The 20,165-nt window shown below is 33.9% G+C and overlaps 2 protein-coding genes across 4 annotated transcripts; one reads left to right on the forward strand and one right to left on the reverse strand.

Annotated features, from left to right (window-relative positions):
* Positions 1–630: 630 nt before the first annotated feature.
* Positions 631–11,196, reverse strand: LOC132313037 (RNA polymerase II C-terminal domain phosphatase-like 4). Of its 3 annotated transcripts, none has more exons than XM_059811652.1 (9): positions 11,060–11,196; positions 10,741–10,886; positions 9,375–9,457; positions 7,802–7,917; positions 7,007–7,187; positions 5,938–6,215; positions 2,513–2,701; positions 2,393–2,431; positions 631–1,208 (listed from the first exon to the last, which is right to left on the reverse strand). In XM_059811652.1, the coding sequence occupies exons 2-9, from the start codon at positions 10,884–10,886 to the stop codon at positions 900–902; spliced, it is 1,341 nt and encodes a 446-aa protein (XP_059667635.1). In that variant the 5' UTR covers positions 11,060–11,196; the 3' UTR covers positions 631–899. The 3 variants fall into 3 exon arrangements, with proteins under 3 accessions (XP_059667635.1, XP_059667634.1, XP_059667636.1); XM_059811651.1 differs by lacking the exon at positions 11,060–11,196 and adding an exon at positions 10,993–11,017; XM_059811653.1 differs by lacking the exon at positions 11,060–11,196 and adding an exon at positions 9,729–9,796.
* Positions 11,197–13,633: 2,437 nt separating this feature from the next.
* Positions 13,634–19,954, forward strand: LOC132313038 (synaptotagmin-3-like). Its single transcript, XM_059811654.1, has 13 exons — positions 13,634–13,916; positions 14,596–14,694; positions 14,833–14,883; positions 15,036–15,159; positions 15,740–15,858; positions 15,945–16,046; positions 16,183–16,257; positions 17,644–17,720; positions 17,993–18,242; positions 18,673–19,041; positions 19,154–19,282; positions 19,365–19,487; positions 19,708–19,954. Exons 1-13 carry the CDS (start codon positions 13,806–13,808, stop codon positions 19,723–19,725), a joined length of 1,647 nt encoding a protein of 548 aa, XP_059667637.1. The 5' UTR covers positions 13,634–13,805; the 3' UTR covers positions 19,726–19,954.
* The last annotated feature ends 211 nt before the right edge of the window (positions 19,955–20,165 follow it).

Genomic DNA, 20,165 nt, shown 5'->3' on the forward strand with positions numbered 1-20,165 from the left:
GGAATCCTAACAAACTGCATCATTTCTTTAATCACCCATAAGTTACCGTTGATGATTATTGGTAAGTGAGTTAGGCTTGGATAGGTTATGCATTTGGATGGTAGATGGCTTCAGCTTCGATTTTGGCCCTAAAAGCTAACACAAACACGCGCGCGCAGAGTCACAGGTGAATTTGTGAATCTAAAGATGCGTTTTTATAGGAGTTACCTAGATAAAATTAGAAATTTTTTGTTTGATTAATGTATTTTCTCGTCTTTTAAAACAGAAGATCAGATTCAAAATTCAAACCCGGACAAAGTGAATGTGCAACTGTTTCTTGCCCAAAAAAAAAAATTCATTGGGACCAAAACCTAGGCCGAACCATCTAGGCTCGGTCTTTGGTTTAGCTCATTGAGGCCTGGTCCGAACTTTGACCCAATGGTCATGTCTATACGAATACTTGTCATTACAATATCACTCTGTAGCATATTAAACCAGAGCCCACTTTTGAGATATATTTAGCTACCATGAAGGAAGTAAAATCAGAAAAGGAGTTTTTGATGATTCGGTACAAGCCCTCCTCCCCAAAGAAAAAGTCAGGTGTTCAAGCCTCAATGGAGACATGGATGTATGTTAGCTTAACCTTCCCGATAAAAATAAAAATAAAAATTTGATATTCATACTGTCAGAAGATGTTCACAATAACAACACTAAAACAACAAAAGATTACAACAAAAGATAAAGTGTATATGAAAAGTACATTAATCATTATCCCTGACCACCAGCATTTAAGCAGAGATTCAAAATTGCCACTACATTTCTATAAGTTGACTCCTCTATAAAAAATTTTTTTAAAAAAAACACTTAGAAACCAACTTTACACCCATTTAGGTATTATTATATGTCATTGGGAGCCATAACTAATTTTTCATATGCTTAACAGGGAAATTCTCTTCAGGTTGTCTTTGCCACAAATAGTTTGAAGCTTCTATCCACCGTGGATGGACCAGAAACTTCTTCTCTTGCACTGCCCAGCGGGACTTCTCCGTTCCAGTGTCTGTAGACACCACGTGTGTCACCGAAGGATCGAGTTCTGTGGTGCATAGGGCTCCCAACTGCTCCGCCATCTTCCAGAGGGGGTGATTTTCAGCCTGGAATTTAGTTGGGAAAACCCGACTAAATACAACTTTACACCCATCCAGAACTTCCTTCCGCACTGTTTTCAACACCTATCAGGAATCACCAGATATTTTATCACCAACCATAATCTATTTCAAGTCAAAAAAATTCTTGTAAGGTGAATTAACAGACAATAAGAAAACCTTCTGATATGAAGTGCTCATGCAAATGTACTATACCTATGTCAAGTGTTTAGCAAATTTTGATAGCTTTGGAAAAATCATTGGAAAAACAAAAAAAAACAGAAAAACATTTCTGAGAACCCAATAAATTTTGCAGAACACCAACAATTGTGAGTTTAACACTGCAACAACGAATGGTTAGAATAGCTGAGAGAAATGGTTAGAGGAATACTGGATTCAATACTGCAACAACTGAAACTGCCCGCTAAACCTTAATTTAGTTTACATGAAGGATGACAAATTCTCATTAAATTACAGTCCCACCCTATGGTCAGTATTAAGTTCCAATACCATCAAAGTGACGCATTAATGCATGGTTCTCTTCGTAGACCATTCTAGTGCGTTATAGCGCACGTTCATGTGCTCTTATTGGGTTTGCCCCACGGACTCTTTCCTCGGCTGGTTTTAGGGCTTGACTATGCCCATCTATCGGTAACTCTTTTCTCCCTCGCTGGCTTCTTTTGCTCCGGTTTGTGTCTGCTGTGAGTGTGTATTGTCTTGATCCAATCGGAGTGAATCGCCATTCCTATTTCTATTTCATCGCCCAACTCTGTTCTCTTAGATAGTTCTAGAAATCTATTTGATTCTCAAATCGCTCTCCTTTCCTTCCCCAAAAGGCTCTTTTTCGGGCTAAAGTGGAGAAGCTGTTTTCAATTTCCTGTCGCCTCTTTCCTACTTCATTTTGTGAGATTGATTTTCTTGTTCCGTGCCTTTAGAAGATGAAAACGGCGTTAGCGCTTCTTGCTAGAGGGGCAAGAGACACATAGTCTACATAGACAGTTCGTTGTGCTTCAATGAAAAGCAGGCACATGTGCTAATACATTTATGTATATGTGCATTCTAACGAAGATCCACTCTGAAACTCAAACCCACCCCCAATCAGATAAGCAGCAGCAGCAACAACAACAAGACAAAGCCTTTTCCCAAATCAGATAAGCACCAAATTGGACATATATCATGAAACTCTTGAACCAAAAGCAAACAAAAAAACAATAATAGTAATAAAAATAAGATGCAAGAGATCAAATCTAGTCATTGTAAGAATCATTTACCTGCCTTACGTCTCTGTTCTCGAGATTGTCCCCAAGTTCCTACAAGAAGGTACCCAATCAGTAGAATTGAGTGAAGAAAACATTTTATAAACTCATAAAAGAAGCAGAAACAGGGCATACCGGGTCGAAGAACATACTGTGGACACGCTTGAGAACTTTAAGAACAGTATTAAGGGCTCCATCAGCCTCACTTTCATCACTTTTTAGCTCAGAAAGAGACTTACAATTGAAGCCAAATTGTCGAGAACTCGAAGCAAAGAAATGATATCTTTCCATCAGTATCAGATTCTCCTTATCCTTCACCCAAACCTAAAATACAGGACAGTGACAAAAAAAATTTACCCTTTTAACTGGTATGTATTGACTCCAAAAGTGTTACCAAAGTAAATAACCAACATGTAGAAACGCAATTGTATTTACAAGGGTCATTACCCACTGTGTTCCCGGATAATTAAGGATATTTGCACATAATGGCTGCCCTCAGGACTTGAACTCACAGCCCGAGTAGTTAGCAGTGACTAAGTAATGTATTTATATAATGCTAAAGATACATGAGCTATAAATGCCAGTTTTAAAAGTCTGCAGATGCTAGTAGAATGTAAATTTTGGATAATATTCAAGCAAAAAGAAGAACCGTATAGGACCACAAGATTTTCCAAGATCTTCTCCATCAGTGCACTCTCACTTCTCAAAGGTTGCCTAGGCTTTCACTCTAGTCAGTGTCCTGGGACCAACATTATCATATTACAATACCTAAATCTCCTTTACCAGACCCAGACACACAAGGTTCTTTAACACGCAACAACAAAACATATATAGAGAGAGAGACAAGTGGTGGAAATTTCCGCCCAATTCTTTGGACAAAATTTTAGCAACCATCCAGTAGTGTATTCATTTAAAGAAGTCCACCAAAGTCTTGGACAAAATTTATCAGCTATCCAGTACAATGAAGCTGAGGCCATTTAAAAAGGTTAAAATGGACCATTATCCAATAGTCCCCGTTAATCGAGTGCAATGGGAGGGTGGACTGAGGGACAACCAGACTTTGGCTTTATTAGTACAAAATGACGGCTGTTAGAGTCAGACCTGCAATTCTCATGCTTGCAGCCCGAGCTTTTATCACTCACTAGGCAACCACCCCTACCTATTTAAGGAGGTAAGCATCCACAATATGAGTTTAAAAACAGGAAATGATCTTTTATAGAAACAGATGTTACCGTCAAGTAATATGGAAGGATGCCAAACTACTTGAAGAATCCTATAGAGTGTACTGAATACAACTCAAAGCTTAGTTTTTAGAGAAGATTCTAGTTTCAACGGGTCCATATGAACTATTTTTGAGTGCAATGGGAGGGTGCACTGAGGTACAGCCAGACTTTGGCTTTATTAGTACAAAATGGCTGCTGTTAGAGTCGAACCTGCAATAGTCATGCCTGCAGCCCGAGCTTTTATCACTCACTAAGCCACCACACCTACCTATTTAAGTTGGGAAGCATCCACAATATGAGTTTCAAAAGAGGAAATGATCTCAATAGAAACAGATGTTACCGTCAAGTAATATGGAAGGATGCCAAAGTACTTGAAGAATCCTATAGAGTGTACTGAATACAACTCAAAGCTTAGTTTTAGGAGAAGATTCTAGTTTCAACGGGTCCATATGAACTGATTTTCCATCATAGTTTCCAATCAAATTCTTCTTCAAAGGATAAATTCAAATCTAGATCATTTTTTCAAATATCTCCTACAAAGAAAGTAATAATGGAATTCCCCCCTATGTAGTACATAATTAAATAAAATGAGGAGATTCATATTAACAATCATCGAAGGAGAAAGAAATATTTGAATTCTCCTCTCGTGTATTATGGAATTGAACAAAATGAGGAGACAAGTCTTAACAATCATTGATGAAAGAGTATACAGACCACTGGTTATGCAATACACAAATTCCAAAAAAAACTTAAAATGAGCATCCACTTTCAACCAGGTTAAACTCCCATTCTTCTTTTCTTTTTCTCATAAATGATAAGGTCAAAGTCCTCCAGCTATGACTGATAAGGGAAGAGGATATCAATATGTGCCAGTAGTTTATTTTCAAAATTGGTCCTTTAAACAAAATTAATTTTAAAATTAGGTGCTAAACATCACTACTAATGAAATGAATAAAAACCACAAATTGGTTTGGTAACGTACATTCCCAAAGCCTGTGGCCAGTGGTATATCCTCTCTTTTCGCCTTTCAAAGTGAAAGGTCTGCCCAAGAATATAGTGGTAGATCTTTGCCCGGGGGGTGGGGAGGGGTATATCACTATATCCTCTCCTTTCACCTTTGAAAGGTCTCCCCAAGAATATAGTGGTAGATCTTTGCCTGCAGCCGCCGCCGGGGGGGGGGGGGGGGGGGGAGATAGTTTTTTTGGCATGGTCAGTGATCACGAATTCAGTTCTTCCAAAACTAATCATATTCATTCTTAATCTAATTTACATCGTCCATAATGTTCTCCATAAGGGTGTAAAAAGATTAAAAGGTACAATGGCCATTTGGTGTTTCACTGCTCATGAGCTGTATTCTTGATTGCAACTGCATTTATCACCCACAATCTATTAGCATCTTACTCCTGTTCACTAATATTTCTGACCAATTTAAAATTTGAAAAGGTTGCGCTGCTAGAGTGAACTCAGATAGGGGGAAAACTTGAACAACCACTGCAAAAAGACAAGTAATGTTGTGAATAAAGCTAGATAGCTTTGAAATTCAAAACTGATGACTCTGGTATGGGAATTTCTCAGCAAATAACTCCTAAAATAATTCAATACGCTTAACACTATAATACCAATGACTTCCAACTTCTATATATGCCCAAGCTGAAGTAATTCAAAGGATTCTGATACTTCCAAATGCGTAAAGGCATCATCCAATTTTCAAAAAGCCTGTTAAATTGTCAAATATTAAAAGTAAGAATATTGATGCCAATCATAATGGATAGCTGAGTGTCTGGGCCAACATTACAATCCCTTTGGTGGCAAACATGCATAATCTCTCCATGGAAAACTAAATATTTACTTAATGATTAGCCTCAAGCAGATTAAACTTGTTTTCTAGTACAAGTAGCTACAGGGTTCGCTATTACTTTTTACATCGTCCAACCGTTACTGAAGCTTTTGCTGTGGTACAATACATAGTGACTGCATTACGAACTTGATTCACCCCTATGCTTAGCCTGGGAATCGACAAAAAGATGTGCACTATGTTACCCTTTAAATTTAAACAATTTAAAATTGAATAGAGCAAGTGTCTCAAATTATCTTTGCTTAAGCATTTCATAGCATCCTTGTAAGGAAGAACAATTGAAGGCAAACACAATAAACAGTCAAAAGGTTTAAATACAGGGGAAAAAAGGACAAGCGACCAAGTTAATGGCCAGATTCCAATGCAACATTCTTTCCTAATAACTACAAATGCATGAACATGAACCACGTGATACTGATAAACAAACCAATAACTAAATATTTAAGCAAACATATAGTTTAGCTGATTAAAAATTTACTTACTTGCTCTGTATCATCAAGGATCAGCACGGCACTTTCTGCACCGAGCACCACATCAAGACCTTTCTGATGCATCCGTGTGCAATTTTCTTTTGCAATGACTCTAGAGTCAAAATACAACTTTTCAGGGTCAAGCAGCTTTGCCATTTCCATTGCATATGACTGCTCACCCATTGTGTATATGTACATCTCAAATAAGTTGCTTGCTTCTTTTAAAAATGTGCGAACAAAAGGCCGCAACTTGGTCAACATGTGAATGAAGTCTAATCTGAACAGGCTTCCTTTTGAAACATCACCCAATTCACATATTGAATTCCATTTTAAAAAAAATATGTGCACAGTCAAAATTGTGAGATAACAACATAAACTTGAATGATAGGAATATTGAGGAAGAATCCAAGAATCAGAATTGATTCACAAGGACATGATAATTAGCTTAGTTATAAAGGGAAAAATCATATCGTTGCTGATAAGATTGGTCATTTTAAATTTATTGTTTAATTCAAGAAAGACTATTAAGAGAAAACCAAGCTACTAGAATTGTACAACTACCATGAGAGACAATTTGCTCTAACGATAAGAAAGAATAAAATATAGAAGAATTTGTTGGTATCAACAAGATCAACTCAAAGATACTTCCCATTTTGAGATTATTGGCAGCCTCAATGTAACGTACTCAGCACGACTACAAATGATTCCGAGGTTCACATTATCCATTCTATTATGAGCTTTGGGGATAATACCACTTACTAACACTATATCCACGTGACTCTAGCACAATGACATACTATATTTTTTTCACTTCTGCCTGAATTTTGTTAAAACCTAAATGCTATTGGCAAAACAGAAAGATTATCCAAGAATATTTCAAAAAGTTTCCATTTACAAAAGATTATATAATCTTTCACAAAAGCATGCCTTGGTAGACAATTTATAATGTCTATAGAAGATTATGAAGACACCATAATTTCAGCAGTACAAAATATTCAGTGAATAAAGTTAAAGCAGAGGTGCAGTGCCTCACAAATCTTTCTACCAAAGCAAAAGCAAATAACACATAAATATATCATACCTTGCAAAGAATCTCTCTGGCTCTTTAAATATTCTTCTTCAGGTGTTACATCTAGGAATCTAGTTGAATTAAGCAGTGTGTGATCTAAATCAAGAACCAAGTAAAGTTTTTTATGACATAATAAATTCTTGAAGTCTTTGTTGCGTAATCGAGCAATTTCATCCTCAGTGAGCCTTAAATCCTGCATAAATAGATGCACTTATATAAAACACAAATTAAATCAATAGAGAATAGCTATGGAGAATTTGCTAAGTGTAGTCACATTCTTGTGAAATACTCCCTCTGTCCCAATTTAGTTGTCCATCTTTTCTTTTTGGGTTGCCCAAAATACTTGTCCACTTAGAAAGTTCAAATAACATATTTTACATCTTTTCATAAAATGCCCTTGAAGTTTTAAAAATTTTCAAACTTGATTATATATATTTAAACTTGAAAGGGTAACTTAGTAATTTTCAAAGGGGACAATGCAATAATAACATGTCCCCTTAAAAAATTCTACTCCCCAAAATGGATCTAATATGGGACAGAGGGAGTACTATGTATGTTTAGATGTCCTGAAATCTATAAAAGCTGGTTTGAAGCTCTCCTTTTTAAAGAGCAAAAATAATTATGACATTCAAAATGAAGATCTATAACATTTTGAATAGGTCATTGCTGATTGAAAGTGCATCATTCCTCAACATACTGAATCAAAGAAGAAAATCCACTTATTCTTTTCCAATTGGTGAAATAAAAGAACTATATAAATTTAGCAAAATCACAATTCCATGACTTAATTGATTCAAAGAGGATGACCTTATGTATATACCCCAATGGCACACCAGAACCATCATCCATCTTTTTGCCACAACGTATGCACATTCCTCCAATATCGCCGGGATGTGCACACATATCCTTCTCTACAGACACTTCTGCACACAAATAACAAGTTAGGAAATGGTGTCCGGACACACCCCACACAATAACACTCTAGGCGAATGTGAACTAAAATGGTGCATATATGCAGATGTATCACAAAACCTATTTCTTGTCAAAGAACAGAAAGATACAGGTACTTATTTGGATAATGAAAGGTGCTCTGCAGAAATAGTAAAACACAATTACTGAAAAGAGATCAACGAAATAGTTCAATGTAATAAGAGATGGAGTGAGAGAGAGAGAGATGCACACCACATACATGCATGCATGCATGCATGAGTCCATTAAACACTCTTTTCACAAAATTCAACATCTCTGTTATGGTGTAGGCAAACAAATTATATGCATCAAGAAAACATAACATTGTTGAGACTTTACTTGCCCTCACTTTTAATAAACACTTGGCTCCATTGATCAAGACCAATGAAATTCAGTTTCTAAATAGAACTTATTCTCTTTTCAACCTAGTCTCTATAAGCTTCTAAACTCTATATAAAGACCACACATGTTCAGAAAACCTAATAAGCAATCTCTTAATATAAAAAGAGCCTCCATATATGTTCCATAATTGCTAGCAACTATAGAGCATAATAGCATATCAGAGTATAATCTAACAATTCTCTGCAATATTTTCTTTCTTTCATACTTCATCATAGCATAAGATGGTGAGAGTATGTTCTTGGAGAGTTGATCATCAACTATTATTGTGCTAACGGAAAATTCAACACCAAAATGGTTCTACACAACAAACATGCAGCATGGATGTTACTAGTCATAGAGATCAACGTGTTGATGGAGAAGCAGATTGCCTGAGGAGATAGAGACTTGAATGGAGAGTTTGGCATTAGTCTGTAACAAAATGTAATTAGGTTTTTAGGATTTGGGAAATGACTTTCTCATAGTGGATTTGATCTGCCTATAGTAGGCCCAGTGGGGTTTCCCTTTAGGTTTTCCAAATAAATATCTGCCATAGCTTGTTTAATATTACATGTTTTTATATGCTTTCAAACCTGGTGAATGATTCAATTTACATGCTATTTAGTTGCTTTAATTTTGAATTTTTGCTATTTCTGTTATAATTCAAAAATTAGTTAGATTTGGTTAATTAGGCAATTAAAACCTATTTAAACCATCTATGTCTAGATCAGAGCCTTGCGTCGTCAATGCACATAGATATCAAACAATAACCTTAAAAATAAAATAAAATATGGAAATAAAATCAATGTTATATTAAGTTATTAACCAAGAAAACATGGTCAACAACCAATACAGGGTATCTATTAACGCCCTGAAGCTATTATGCCGTTAAAATAACATTAATATTTTCCTCGTGAAGCTACATGGCAATAGCTAAGTAAGAACAATTACAAGTACCCATCAAATATGATGAGAATATGCACTAATGTATGAACCAAAGTAATAGATATACAACTGAATTAGAAAACATCACCTAGACATTTTTCTGGAGCACCAAGTGAAGTTGAACCTTGAAAATCTTCTACTTTTTCTAAAACCACCTTACACCTTTTAATCCTGCAACATTTAAATATTCAAAAAATGCCAATAGTATTTCAGGAAACAAAGCAGTTACCTAACATATGCAGAGAATGTGAAAAGGAACTACGACTGTTAAAAATATTTCTTTTGGACAAGGATTCACTCCATTCTTCTTCGTTGTTTTGCTGTTGTATTCAATAGGCAATTGTTAATTTTCACTTTTTATTGATGACATAGACACGTGGTGCAATATTGTTCTCTGAATCAATAAAAATAAGATAAAATATAACAGAACAGTGGAAATTACCTTTATCTTTTACTTTTAGGATCTCTTGCAACAAAATCAACGATAAGGGCAAGATCAGGTTGACATCCCTGTTAGTATTTTATCTGTGGCGTTAGGAATTCCTTTTCCACCTTTTTTTTTTTTTCATCAAATGGCAAAAGGTAGATATCATTATTGGATTATCAAAGCTGAAATAAAATACTTTGCACTTATCTGGAAATGTGAACTCTCACTAGCTGCCTGCTTTGTTGCCAGGAAAAATGGTATATTGATTTAGCAGTAAAGTTGTGTGGTACTTCACTCACTGATACACGGTTGCCAGCTTTCAGCAGAACAAAATTTTGAACAGAAAGGACTGATTTAACTTTTGGTTTTTTACAAAATGACTTTTAAGATTTGAACCCACGCCTATGATATTGATGTTTAAGTACTGAACTTTTGAACCAGACAACGGCCCTCATTGTTGAAGAAGATGAAGCAGAAAGAATTTTCTACTTAGAAGTATTTCCCCAACTTAATTGGTAAAACCATTTGCTCATGATGGGGAATACATCTTAATGAAACTAACAAGAATGGATCAATCCAATAGTAACCATCCATAATGGCATATTCGTGACGAATATAGTCTGGAGTGAAAAAAATCAGGCATTGTGCAACACCAGGTTATTTGCACTATGCCGTTAGGCACTGGTGTAACTGATTATTATTTGAACCCTGCTTTTATATTGGCTCATCTTTCTTGATTATATAACAAGTATAAAGCAAAACATAATTTACATATCTAAGGATGAGAGGGATGATGCTGATGATTTTAGATAAATAACACTGAAGAATATTGATTGATTAATTTACTCACATTCTTGTTTACTTTGTACTATATAATATATACTTAATATCCAAATAAAAACTAATATGAATTGAAAGCACATAAAACACAACCCAAAATCTAAATTCATCTGGTACAAAGATTAATCCTAAAGTTCCAAGAAAAAGTTTAGTTTTAACCAATAATTAAAAAAAAGCAGAGTAATACCTCTTCTCTACATTGGAGTCATAGTCGGCCTCGTCGTCGTCTTCGTGTGGTGAAGTATCAGAAGTATAATCTAACTCCGCGTCAAGAAATGCAGCAAAGTCGTCGCTGCTTGATGAGTGTACCGGAGAATCGGTCACAAGACTCATCTGAAATGCAACAAAAATGCACACCTTAATTAATACATTTCAATGAATGATTATAGAATTTTAACGGAATAAAAAAAAAAAGTATGATTATAGATTCAGCACAAACACATTGCATTAACATTCAACAGCATGAAGATTATTTATTTAGAAATTAGAATTAAAAAGTATCAAACCCAGTTTTGATGGTAGATGGCAGGTCTCAGTATTAATTTGCAACCCTAATTTTTTATTGGAGGATTTGGGGATCTCTCCGCTGCATTCCCAGGACCTATATCTAAGGGTTATAAAAAGCCCACCTCATCTAAAAATTCACTCAATAACAGCACTGCGTCGTTTGGGGCCAGAAGGCAACCAAAACTTTGGATAAATAGGAAATAAATAAATAGCATTTCTGCTTGAAAAAGATAAATGTGAAAAAAAAAAAAAAAAAAAAAACTATTTTAACTAATTTACTAAATTATAATGCACTAAAACTATAATTTGACCCCAATAATTTTAAATTTCTAAGATCACTTGGAGCATCTTGAATGGTTTTCTAAATATATATATATATATATATATGATGTGTATAGATTTACACAAAAATTTTGAGCTATTCATTTTTTTCTTCAGCCATTATTTTATACTTTTGTGTAAAAATGTATTTACAAATAGCAACCACCCATAACTGTGTAAAAAATTTATGCCAAATATATACATAATAATTTTTCACATTGATAAAATGACAATTTATCTTAACATACCTCTAAAGATTAAAAAAAAAAAAAAGAAAAAAAGAAAAAGAAAAAGATATGAGTAGTGATAACACACCGAATACTCAAGAAGGTGTGTATTTTTGTTGCTTTTCAGATGAGTAACCTAACCAAATGATTTTGTATACCATAATTATTCACATCTTAATTATTCACTTCTTAAAATTCTTCTTTTTGTACTAATGTATGATATATGTAATATGTAACTTTTTTTCTTTTTTAATTCTTCTTATTTAAATTTATTAATTTTATGAACTCAATTGTTGAATCTTTTTGTTTTGCTTTCAAAATCCAAAAACTTGTCGAAAACAATTGTAATTGTATTATATAAAAATATTATTCATCATTTTTTTTCTTTTAGCTCAACAGTTACATATGAAATTCAATATTCATTTTGTTTTACTACTACGTACATTTTATATGTGCACTTCTTTTTTCATCGTGCCCATTGGAATCTTCTCCTACCAGATCCATATGATCACAGGTGAGGTTGACACATGCATCTCTTTTCAACTTTTCTTTGTAGCTTCCTAAATTATTTTTAAGCATTCTAATCTTCCTCTCACCACTTTTTTATATATGGATATAGCCAGAATATTTTAATTCAGAGGGAGAGTAGTGTAAAAAAAAAAAAATTATAATTTAAATAAAAAGAACAAAAAAAAAATACATACTATATATATCATTTTTAAGTACAAAAAGAAGAATGTTAAGAAGTAGGGGACCCAAAAAAATTTAATAAGAAGAAGAAGAAAAAGAATTGAAGAAAAATGAAAAATTTGAAAGGAAAAAAAATTAGAATTTGAGTAAAAAAGAAAAATTTAACATTTTTTTAAGGAAATCAAATGAATATTAAGAGCAAAAGAAAAATTTACAAAATAATTTTAGAAATTAAAATTTTAAGGGAGCATTATATAGAAATTTTCTTATAAATGTACAAATTAAAATAAAAATTATTATATTTTATAGTGGGCCGGACTAGGCCAGCAGGGGAAAATGTGCCGGGCACACATTGACTCCGCTCCCGTAGATATCTAGATATATATATATATATATATATATTATTTTCCATCTCACAATCTTTATATATATATATATATATTATATTTCTATCATTTTCTTTCAACTTCATAATTATTCAGTGTTTGTCAAACTCGTTATTAAAAACCTTTATTTAAAAAGCGGAGTTGTCAACAGAATGGAGCTTACTTGCCACCCATAACTATTTTGGATATGACAGACACTTATCAATATACCAACCCCCTTAAATACAACGTCAATTATTTATGTATATACTTAAAAAACAAATACGTAAGAAACATATAAAGCTAACCGAAAAAAAAAAAAAAAAAATATCACAAATTTGTTAACAAAGTTAAGTGGGATCGATCCGAATTCTAAAATACACGTATATATTTACATATTTAAGAATAAATATAGATTTTGTAGATGAGTCGGTATTTACAAATAATACCTCTCTTAGTCTGTATCTAATCATTAATTCAATTACCTATTCCACAACGATTAATTTTTTTTTAGAGTTGAACACTAGTAAGTACAATTTTTTTTTAAAAATACAACTTTCAAATCAAAATACATTAAAAATTTAAAACCAAATACCTAACATAACCCTGTCTCACTCAACTCGACAAAGCCCAATTGGAGACCACAATACTTATATTTTGAGTTGTGTTAGAGATTATCGAGATATATAATATTAATCATGGTATAGATTATGTTTTGGAATCAAATCAAGGAAAAAAATTTGTAAAAGGAAATGGGAATGAAACAGAAAATATATTCTACTACTGTCCTCTAATATGCCACGTGTACACTACATTTGCATAACCAATTGAATATTTAAGGGTACACGCGTCACTCAGAAGGACAAAACTGTAATTTCAATCCGACGCAGGCTCCCTTTTGGCCACGTAGAAATGTAGAATGAACAGCTAAACTCTGTTTTGTCAACAACGTCTACGACAGCAATAGTTTTCATTACGTTACCTTTTGCCTTCCTCAATTTGGTGTTGAATTCTCTCTACAATTAATTATTCAATAAAACAAGGATTTAATTGTTTCCTCAGTTTATTTTCTTTAATCTTGGTTCAGCTCTGTTTGGGTTCAGAGAAAATAGGATTGTTTGATTCTTGATAGAACCAGAACAATGGGACTTGTGAGTAGTTTATTCGGAATTATTGGATTCGGAATTGGAATCCTACTTGGTCTTTTTCTGGGTTTTCTCATATTTATATACTTCGAGCCCAGAGATGTAAAGGTAATGTATATTCAATAGGTATATTACTTCTTTATTTTCATCACTGTCTATATTTGTTTGATCATTTTTCAGTCAATATATATATATATATATATATATAGCAACTTTTTGAATACAAGTGGCATTTGCTTATTGTATATTTCACTCATATTCTGTAGATAAACCTGTGTTTTTACTTGTTTATATCGAATTATAATTCTCAGAATCTAGGGGATTGTAGATTTTTTTCTGTCAATTTTTAAGATTTATTTTTGTGATCAATTACTTTCAACAAGCTTGATTGAATTTAATTTTTCACTATTTGAGTTTATATCTAAGTATTGATGTATGTTTACCTGATAATTGTTTAGGGATGTGACAGTTACTATTATAGCATTTTCCTTTTGGATTGAGTATGCATTTTATTTATATATGTGGTCATTGTAAGTCCCTTAAACTTTATGTTAATTAACTTAATTTGATATGGTTTTAGTGATCGATATGCTGGTTTACTCTTTCTAAAATCTATATTTAGTTAGTTGATTAGCTCTTCCTGCATATTTTTTATTTTATTTTTGTTATTAATCACTTTATCAATAAATGTTCCTAATTTTAAAATGTGCAAAGAAACACATTTAACAAGAAATTGGATGTTCTCAGCATTTTGGTGCATTTAAATTTCTTGGACCTACACTTGCAGGATCCAATTATTAGGCCACTTCAAGAGTTTGATTCAAGCTCCTTGCTTGATCTTTTGCCTGAGATTCCATTGTGGGTGAAGAGTCCAGACTATGACCGAGTGAGAAATTTGCCTTTTTTCTTCTTCGTTTTTCGTTTGCTCCTAAAAGCAACATAAGTTTATTTCTGTTATGACACTAGGAGCAAACATAAGTTTATTTCTGTTATGACACTATAATCTGTCTTTATAATCGTGTAGGTCAATTGGTTGAACCGCTTTATTCATGATATGTGGCCTTACCTTGATAAGGTGATACAAAAATCTAAAAAATATATATATATATATTTCGAAATCTGCCAATTATGTTATATTGATTGATAAGTTTTTGGGCATTGAGGTGTAAAATTTGACTTGAAATGATATTCACAATTTTTTTTACCCCGAGTTGATTTCTACTACAGGCGATATGCAGTCAAATAAGAAGCAGAACAAAGCCTATATTTGCGGACTATGTAGGCAAGTTTCAGATACAATCAATAGATTTCGAGAGCCTGACTCTCGGAAATCTTCCTCCTACGATTAATGGTTAGTATAGCTTCAATAGTTGAACATTCCACAAATTTTAGGCGCATAACATTCATACGGTATTTTATAAATTTCCTTCGGTATTGCTGCCTTTTCAATTCATAATTTTTACAGCCTAAAAATGTTAGAAGAAATTTGGTTGCATAAGCTTTTATCAAAGTTATGGTCCTTGAACCTGTTGGGGTTGCTCGAATGGGTAAGGTCTCGGGTTACTACCTTGAGGCCTCAAGTTCGAGTCTTGGTTTAACCGATATAGCCATGCGTCCAAAGGGTGCCTGTTTGGAACGGTTCCACTTCATAATATACACATATATAAATAAATATACATATGTATGCATATATGGTCCTTCCCAAAAAGTTGGTATAATACTTTCTTTAAGTTTAGCTAGGATATTTGCAAGTTCAAGCCCATAGCCTATAAAAGAGAAGTATAAACAACTTGTTCGGGTAGGCTGCAGGGCCAGTGCAGAGCAACATATAAGCAGATACTTTCTTTTGCACAATCCATGAGATCCATCTAGTTTAAAATTTATATTGTTTGGTGTAATATGATCATCTGAACTTACCATCAATTTGGCAGGTATTAAAGTACATGAATCGAACGAGAAGGAACTAGTTTTTGAGACCACAGTTAGATGGGCTGGAAATCCCAACACAATATTGGTGCTAGAATTGTTGTCTCTACGAATCTCAATACAGGTTGGAAAATCTTACAAACCAAAATTATCAGACAGTAAGACTGAAAAAACCATGTTTCTTAAAGAAGTGATTATGCTTATTGTCAGTTGATAGATTTACAAATATTTGCTACCTCGCGGATAATTTTGAAACCTTGTGTGCCAACCTTCCCTTGTTTTGCGAGCATCGTAGTATCATTGATTGACAAGGTAAGTGGCAATGCAAAATTTTGTAGTTTTCGTAAACTTTGAACCAATTGTTTGTCTAATTTTTCGAGTTACTGTTTTCCAACGAAGTGGCACAACATTAAGAAATACTTATGACATGTATTTATTATACATGTAGCCACATGTAGACTTCGGGTTGAAAGTACTGGGAGGGGATGTTATGGCCATCCCAGGTTTGTATCAATTTGTTCAGGTGCTCTCTCTCTCTCTCTGGCTTTAAGTTTAGATTTTAAAAACTGAATACCGCGTTTTATGTTCATTTTGATCATTAAGTTTGACAAGCTCACACATATTGGCAATGAATGGAATGCATAAATGGTGCTTTAACAACTGTTTTATATTTTTATATAAATTGGTCATGTTTCTTAATTATTACTACATAGTTTCTTCAGTTTTCTATTCATGAGGTCCAATTGGTTGAGTCGATCCTTTTGGCGGTGGAAGATCTGCTGACCTGACTGTCTGAGGTATAAATTAGTTCAGAAACTTGATAATGAAATTAAAAGTTAAAACCCACAAAATCATTCAATCCCATCTACCATCCAATCTGCTTATTTATTTCAGTTGGCTTTAGTTATTCGTATCTGATGAAATTACGAAAAGGGTTTTGCTGGAAGATGAAATTAAATAATTTATTGTTTGTTGTGATCCATGAAGAGCTGATTCTGCTAAAAATTCTGTCAGCAAGATAAGGCATGTCTCGAATGGGTGAAATTGGGTTTGAAAATACTGATATGGAAGGAAGAACATAGGGAATCATTAGTAAACTTCCCAAAAATCAAAGCTGAAAGACAATTTATCCAAGTGATCTGCATTCTCAATTTATACTCTAAAATTTAATGGCAAAATAAGGGGAGAAAAAATGGAAAAGAAAAGAACTTCTATGTGCTGCATAGTTCTGATAAAAAAATATAAGAATGATATTTTAATTAATAACTTAGAATTATGACATACCAGGTTCAAGTTGGAATGAAATATTGTAATATTCTAGGTTCACTTTTCTGTTTCCATGTATCTCTAGACAGTTCAAAAGAACGTAAAGGTTTCAACTTTATACTTGTGTATACATATATGCACGAGTACTTGTGTTATATGTTGCGAAATTAAACAGAAAACACAAGAAAGAGATTAAGCACACATACAATAAGAACACATAGATTTTACTTGGTTTACCCAAAATTCAGGGTTACATCCCAGGGTTGTAGGGATTTCACTATGATGATCAAAACAACAGCGGATACAAAGAGTTTAGAATGAATAAATACCCTCGCACTAGGGCAACATAACAAGTTGGATCTGCAGAGTTTGGCCTTGGTGTACAGTATCTATCAGGCTCCGCACTACCCATCATTATATACTTGAATGCAAGTATGAATTAATTAGGATTTTTTTGTTGTTGTTTTGGTAATGGAATTTATTGGTATTTTGCGACACCATAGTTATACACAGTCAAAAAGTCTTGGAATTTTGAATTCATATATACAATCTTGAATTAAAGTCTCATTGAACTTCTTTGTTGTTATGCTTGAACTTCGTGGTCTGTAAAACTAATATGAAATAAATTTTTGGTTGGTAGCAGGAAACTATCAGAAAACAGGTGGCCAGCCTCTATCTCTGGCCAAGAACTCTTGAAATTCCTATCCTTGACAGTTCAGTGTAAGTCTCGTAAGAATGAAAGTAATAACAACTATAATCATAGCAGCAATTAGCAGCCGGATATATTTCTTCTTCTTGCCTACCTGTTTGAGTTGAGACATATTTAGCTAATCATGTACAAGAATCTGGTTCTATTACAACTTGTTAAAGTATTAAATGACGAAATTAAAATCATTTAATTGCGAAATTCAGTACTCTTTCTTGGCCCTTTTTCCCTGTACTATTTTTTAGCAGAAATGACCACTGAAATGTGTCTCATTACTTTATGATAGCGGAGCTGTGAAGAAGCCAGTTGGTATCTTGCATGTCAAAGTTCTGCGGGCATGCAGACTCTTGAAGATGGACTTGTTTGGAACATCAGATCCTTATGTTAAACTCAGCCTAAGCGGGGAGAGGCTTCCGGCAAAAAAGAGTTCTGTCAAAATGAACAATCTGAACCCTGAGTGGAACGAGGACTTCAAGCTTACCGTAAAGGACCCTGAGTCTCAAGTCCTTGAAGTAAAGGCCTATGATTGGGAGAAGGTTTAGAATCTTGTTGCCTTCTCATAATTTACTTCCTTATATATTTCTTTTCACTGAAGTAAAACGAAAAAAGAAAAATCATTTTTGAATTAAACACTAACATTTTTTTGGTAGCGGAAAAACATTTGCCCTACCCAATGGTTTCTTTGTCACTATTATTTGATAATGAATGAAAGTTTGCCTGCTGTTAGTACTGCAAACTAGCAATAGCAGACTCACAGAAAGAAGTACCCAAACATGTTGCTTTGTTCTGAAAATGATCATAAATGTATACACTCTTCTTGATTTTGTTTATATTATTTATTTCCTATAAAGCAAAGGGTACCTTCAAAACAAAATTTAGATGGAGTTGGGACCTGAATTCAGGACAAGGTGGTTATCGTGTTCTAAATTGAGATTGAAAGCTAAGATTCTGTTTTCTGATACACAGGTTGGGGCACATGACAAATTGGGAATGCAAGTAGTCCCACTGAAATTGCTCACCCCGCACGAGACTAAGGAACTCACGCTTGATTTGCTTAAGAACACAAATCCAAATGACCCTCAAAACAAGAAGCCTAGAGGGCAAATTATGGTGGAGATGACATTTGTTCCATTCAAAGAGGACAGTGAAAGATTTAGTGGACTTATTCATCGACATGTAAAGAATCAAAGTGTTCGAAAAGTATCTGAAGAATTGTCCTTGAGCGGAGCCGGTTTACTTATGGTTACAGTCGTAGGTGCCGAGGATGTTGAGGGGAAGCATCACAACAACCCCTATGCTTTTATCCTTTTTAGAGGAGAAAAGAAGAAAACCAAGGTGAATTTAGAATTTATGAACCCTGTTTGCTTACATACATTGTTGAATCGGTTTTGCAAGTGCTTAATTGTGTATAGCTCATCTCATGGATTAATGCGGTTTTTTTCTCCAGCTGATCAAGAAATGTCGGGACCCAAGTTGGAACGAAGAATTCCAATTTATGTTAGAGGAGGCTCCTTTGAAAGACAAAATTCACATTGAAGTCATGAGTAAAAGGAGAGGATTTGGATTCCGATCAAAGGTAGGATCATAGTCTTTTGTTTTCTCAAGTTTCTCTCTTGTAATTTAAGAAAACACGAGCACTAATATTATGTTCTGTGTAGGAATATTCACTGGGGCACGTAGACATCAATCTTATCGACGTAGTCCATAACGGGCATATTAATGAAAAACATCATCTGATAAATTCAAGAAATGGTGTAATACATGTTGAGATGCGGTGGAAGGTGATCTGATAACAGTCCTACACTTCAAAATTTTCAGTTCCAGTTCTGGCTGTCTTCACATGAGTTTTTGCTTCCTTAATTATATTTGTAAATTCCCAGAATCACATTACTGTATAGACAAAATTAAAACAATAAAGTGCACAAGTATTACTTCTTTTTTTCTCTTCTTTTCCAGCAGTTATTTTATTGCTGTAAGATAACATTTTGGTATAAAATGCAGAAGAGTATCAAATGGTGATTGGGAGTGACCAGTTTTTAGCTTCGTCCCATCTATTTGGAATTGTGACATTTAGATATTGTGATTGAAGTCATAATATTTGTAAAATATATATATTTTTTGGTTTTTACCATTCGAAAAGGGTTGTAGCCACTGGATTTGGCTTTTACACAGTAATTTTTCAGTAAGATCTATCACGTTGTAATAGAATCAAATAGAAAGGATACTATACATGCATCGGCTCATTCAATTCGTACGTGTACAAGAAGAACGGTTCGAATAAGTCTGGTGCATAATGTGTTGAGCACACTAATTATCTTTTCCTTATAAGTTTTCTTAGACTTTTGCAGAGTCCATTTAATCTAGTTTTTGTTAAATATAATGGCAATTATGTGCATCAATGTTGATGCAGGTGAGATTCCTACATTTTTCACTCTATAAATGTATTTCTATAACTGATT

Source organism: Cornus florida, unplaced genomic scaffold (assembly GCF_030987335.1).
Source record: "Cornus florida cultivar Cherokee Brave unplaced genomic scaffold, ASM3098733v1 CherokeeBrave_3.0.0_Hap2_Chr06, whole genome shotgun sequence".
NCBI lineage: Eukaryota > Viridiplantae > Streptophyta > Magnoliopsida > Cornales > Cornaceae > Cornus > Cornus florida.

Excerpts from the sequence above, each read along its gene's own strand:
- LOC132313038 (XM_059811654.1), top strand. The coding sequence starts at position 13,806 with ATGGGACTTGTGAGTAGTTTATTCGGAATTATTGGATTCGGAATTGGA. Across the intron at positions 14,884-15,035 it reads TGTGGCCTTACCTTGATAAG|GCGATATGCAGTCAAATAAG; the intron begins GTGATACAAAAA and ends TTTCTACTACAG. Across the intron at positions 18,243-18,672 it reads AGGCCTATGATTGGGAGAAG|GTTGGGGCACATGACAAATT; the intron begins GTTTAGAATCTT and ends TCTGATACACAG.
- LOC132313037 (XM_059811651.1), bottom strand. Across the intron at positions 7,918-9,374 it reads TGCTCCAGAAAAATGTCTAG|AAGTGTCTGTAGAGAAGGAT; the intron begins GTGATGTTTTCT and ends ATTTGTGTGCAG. Across the intron at positions 2,702-5,937 it reads TCCTTGATGATACAGAGCAA|GTTTGGGTGAAGGATAAGGA; the intron begins GTAAGTAAATTT and ends CCTGTATTTTAG.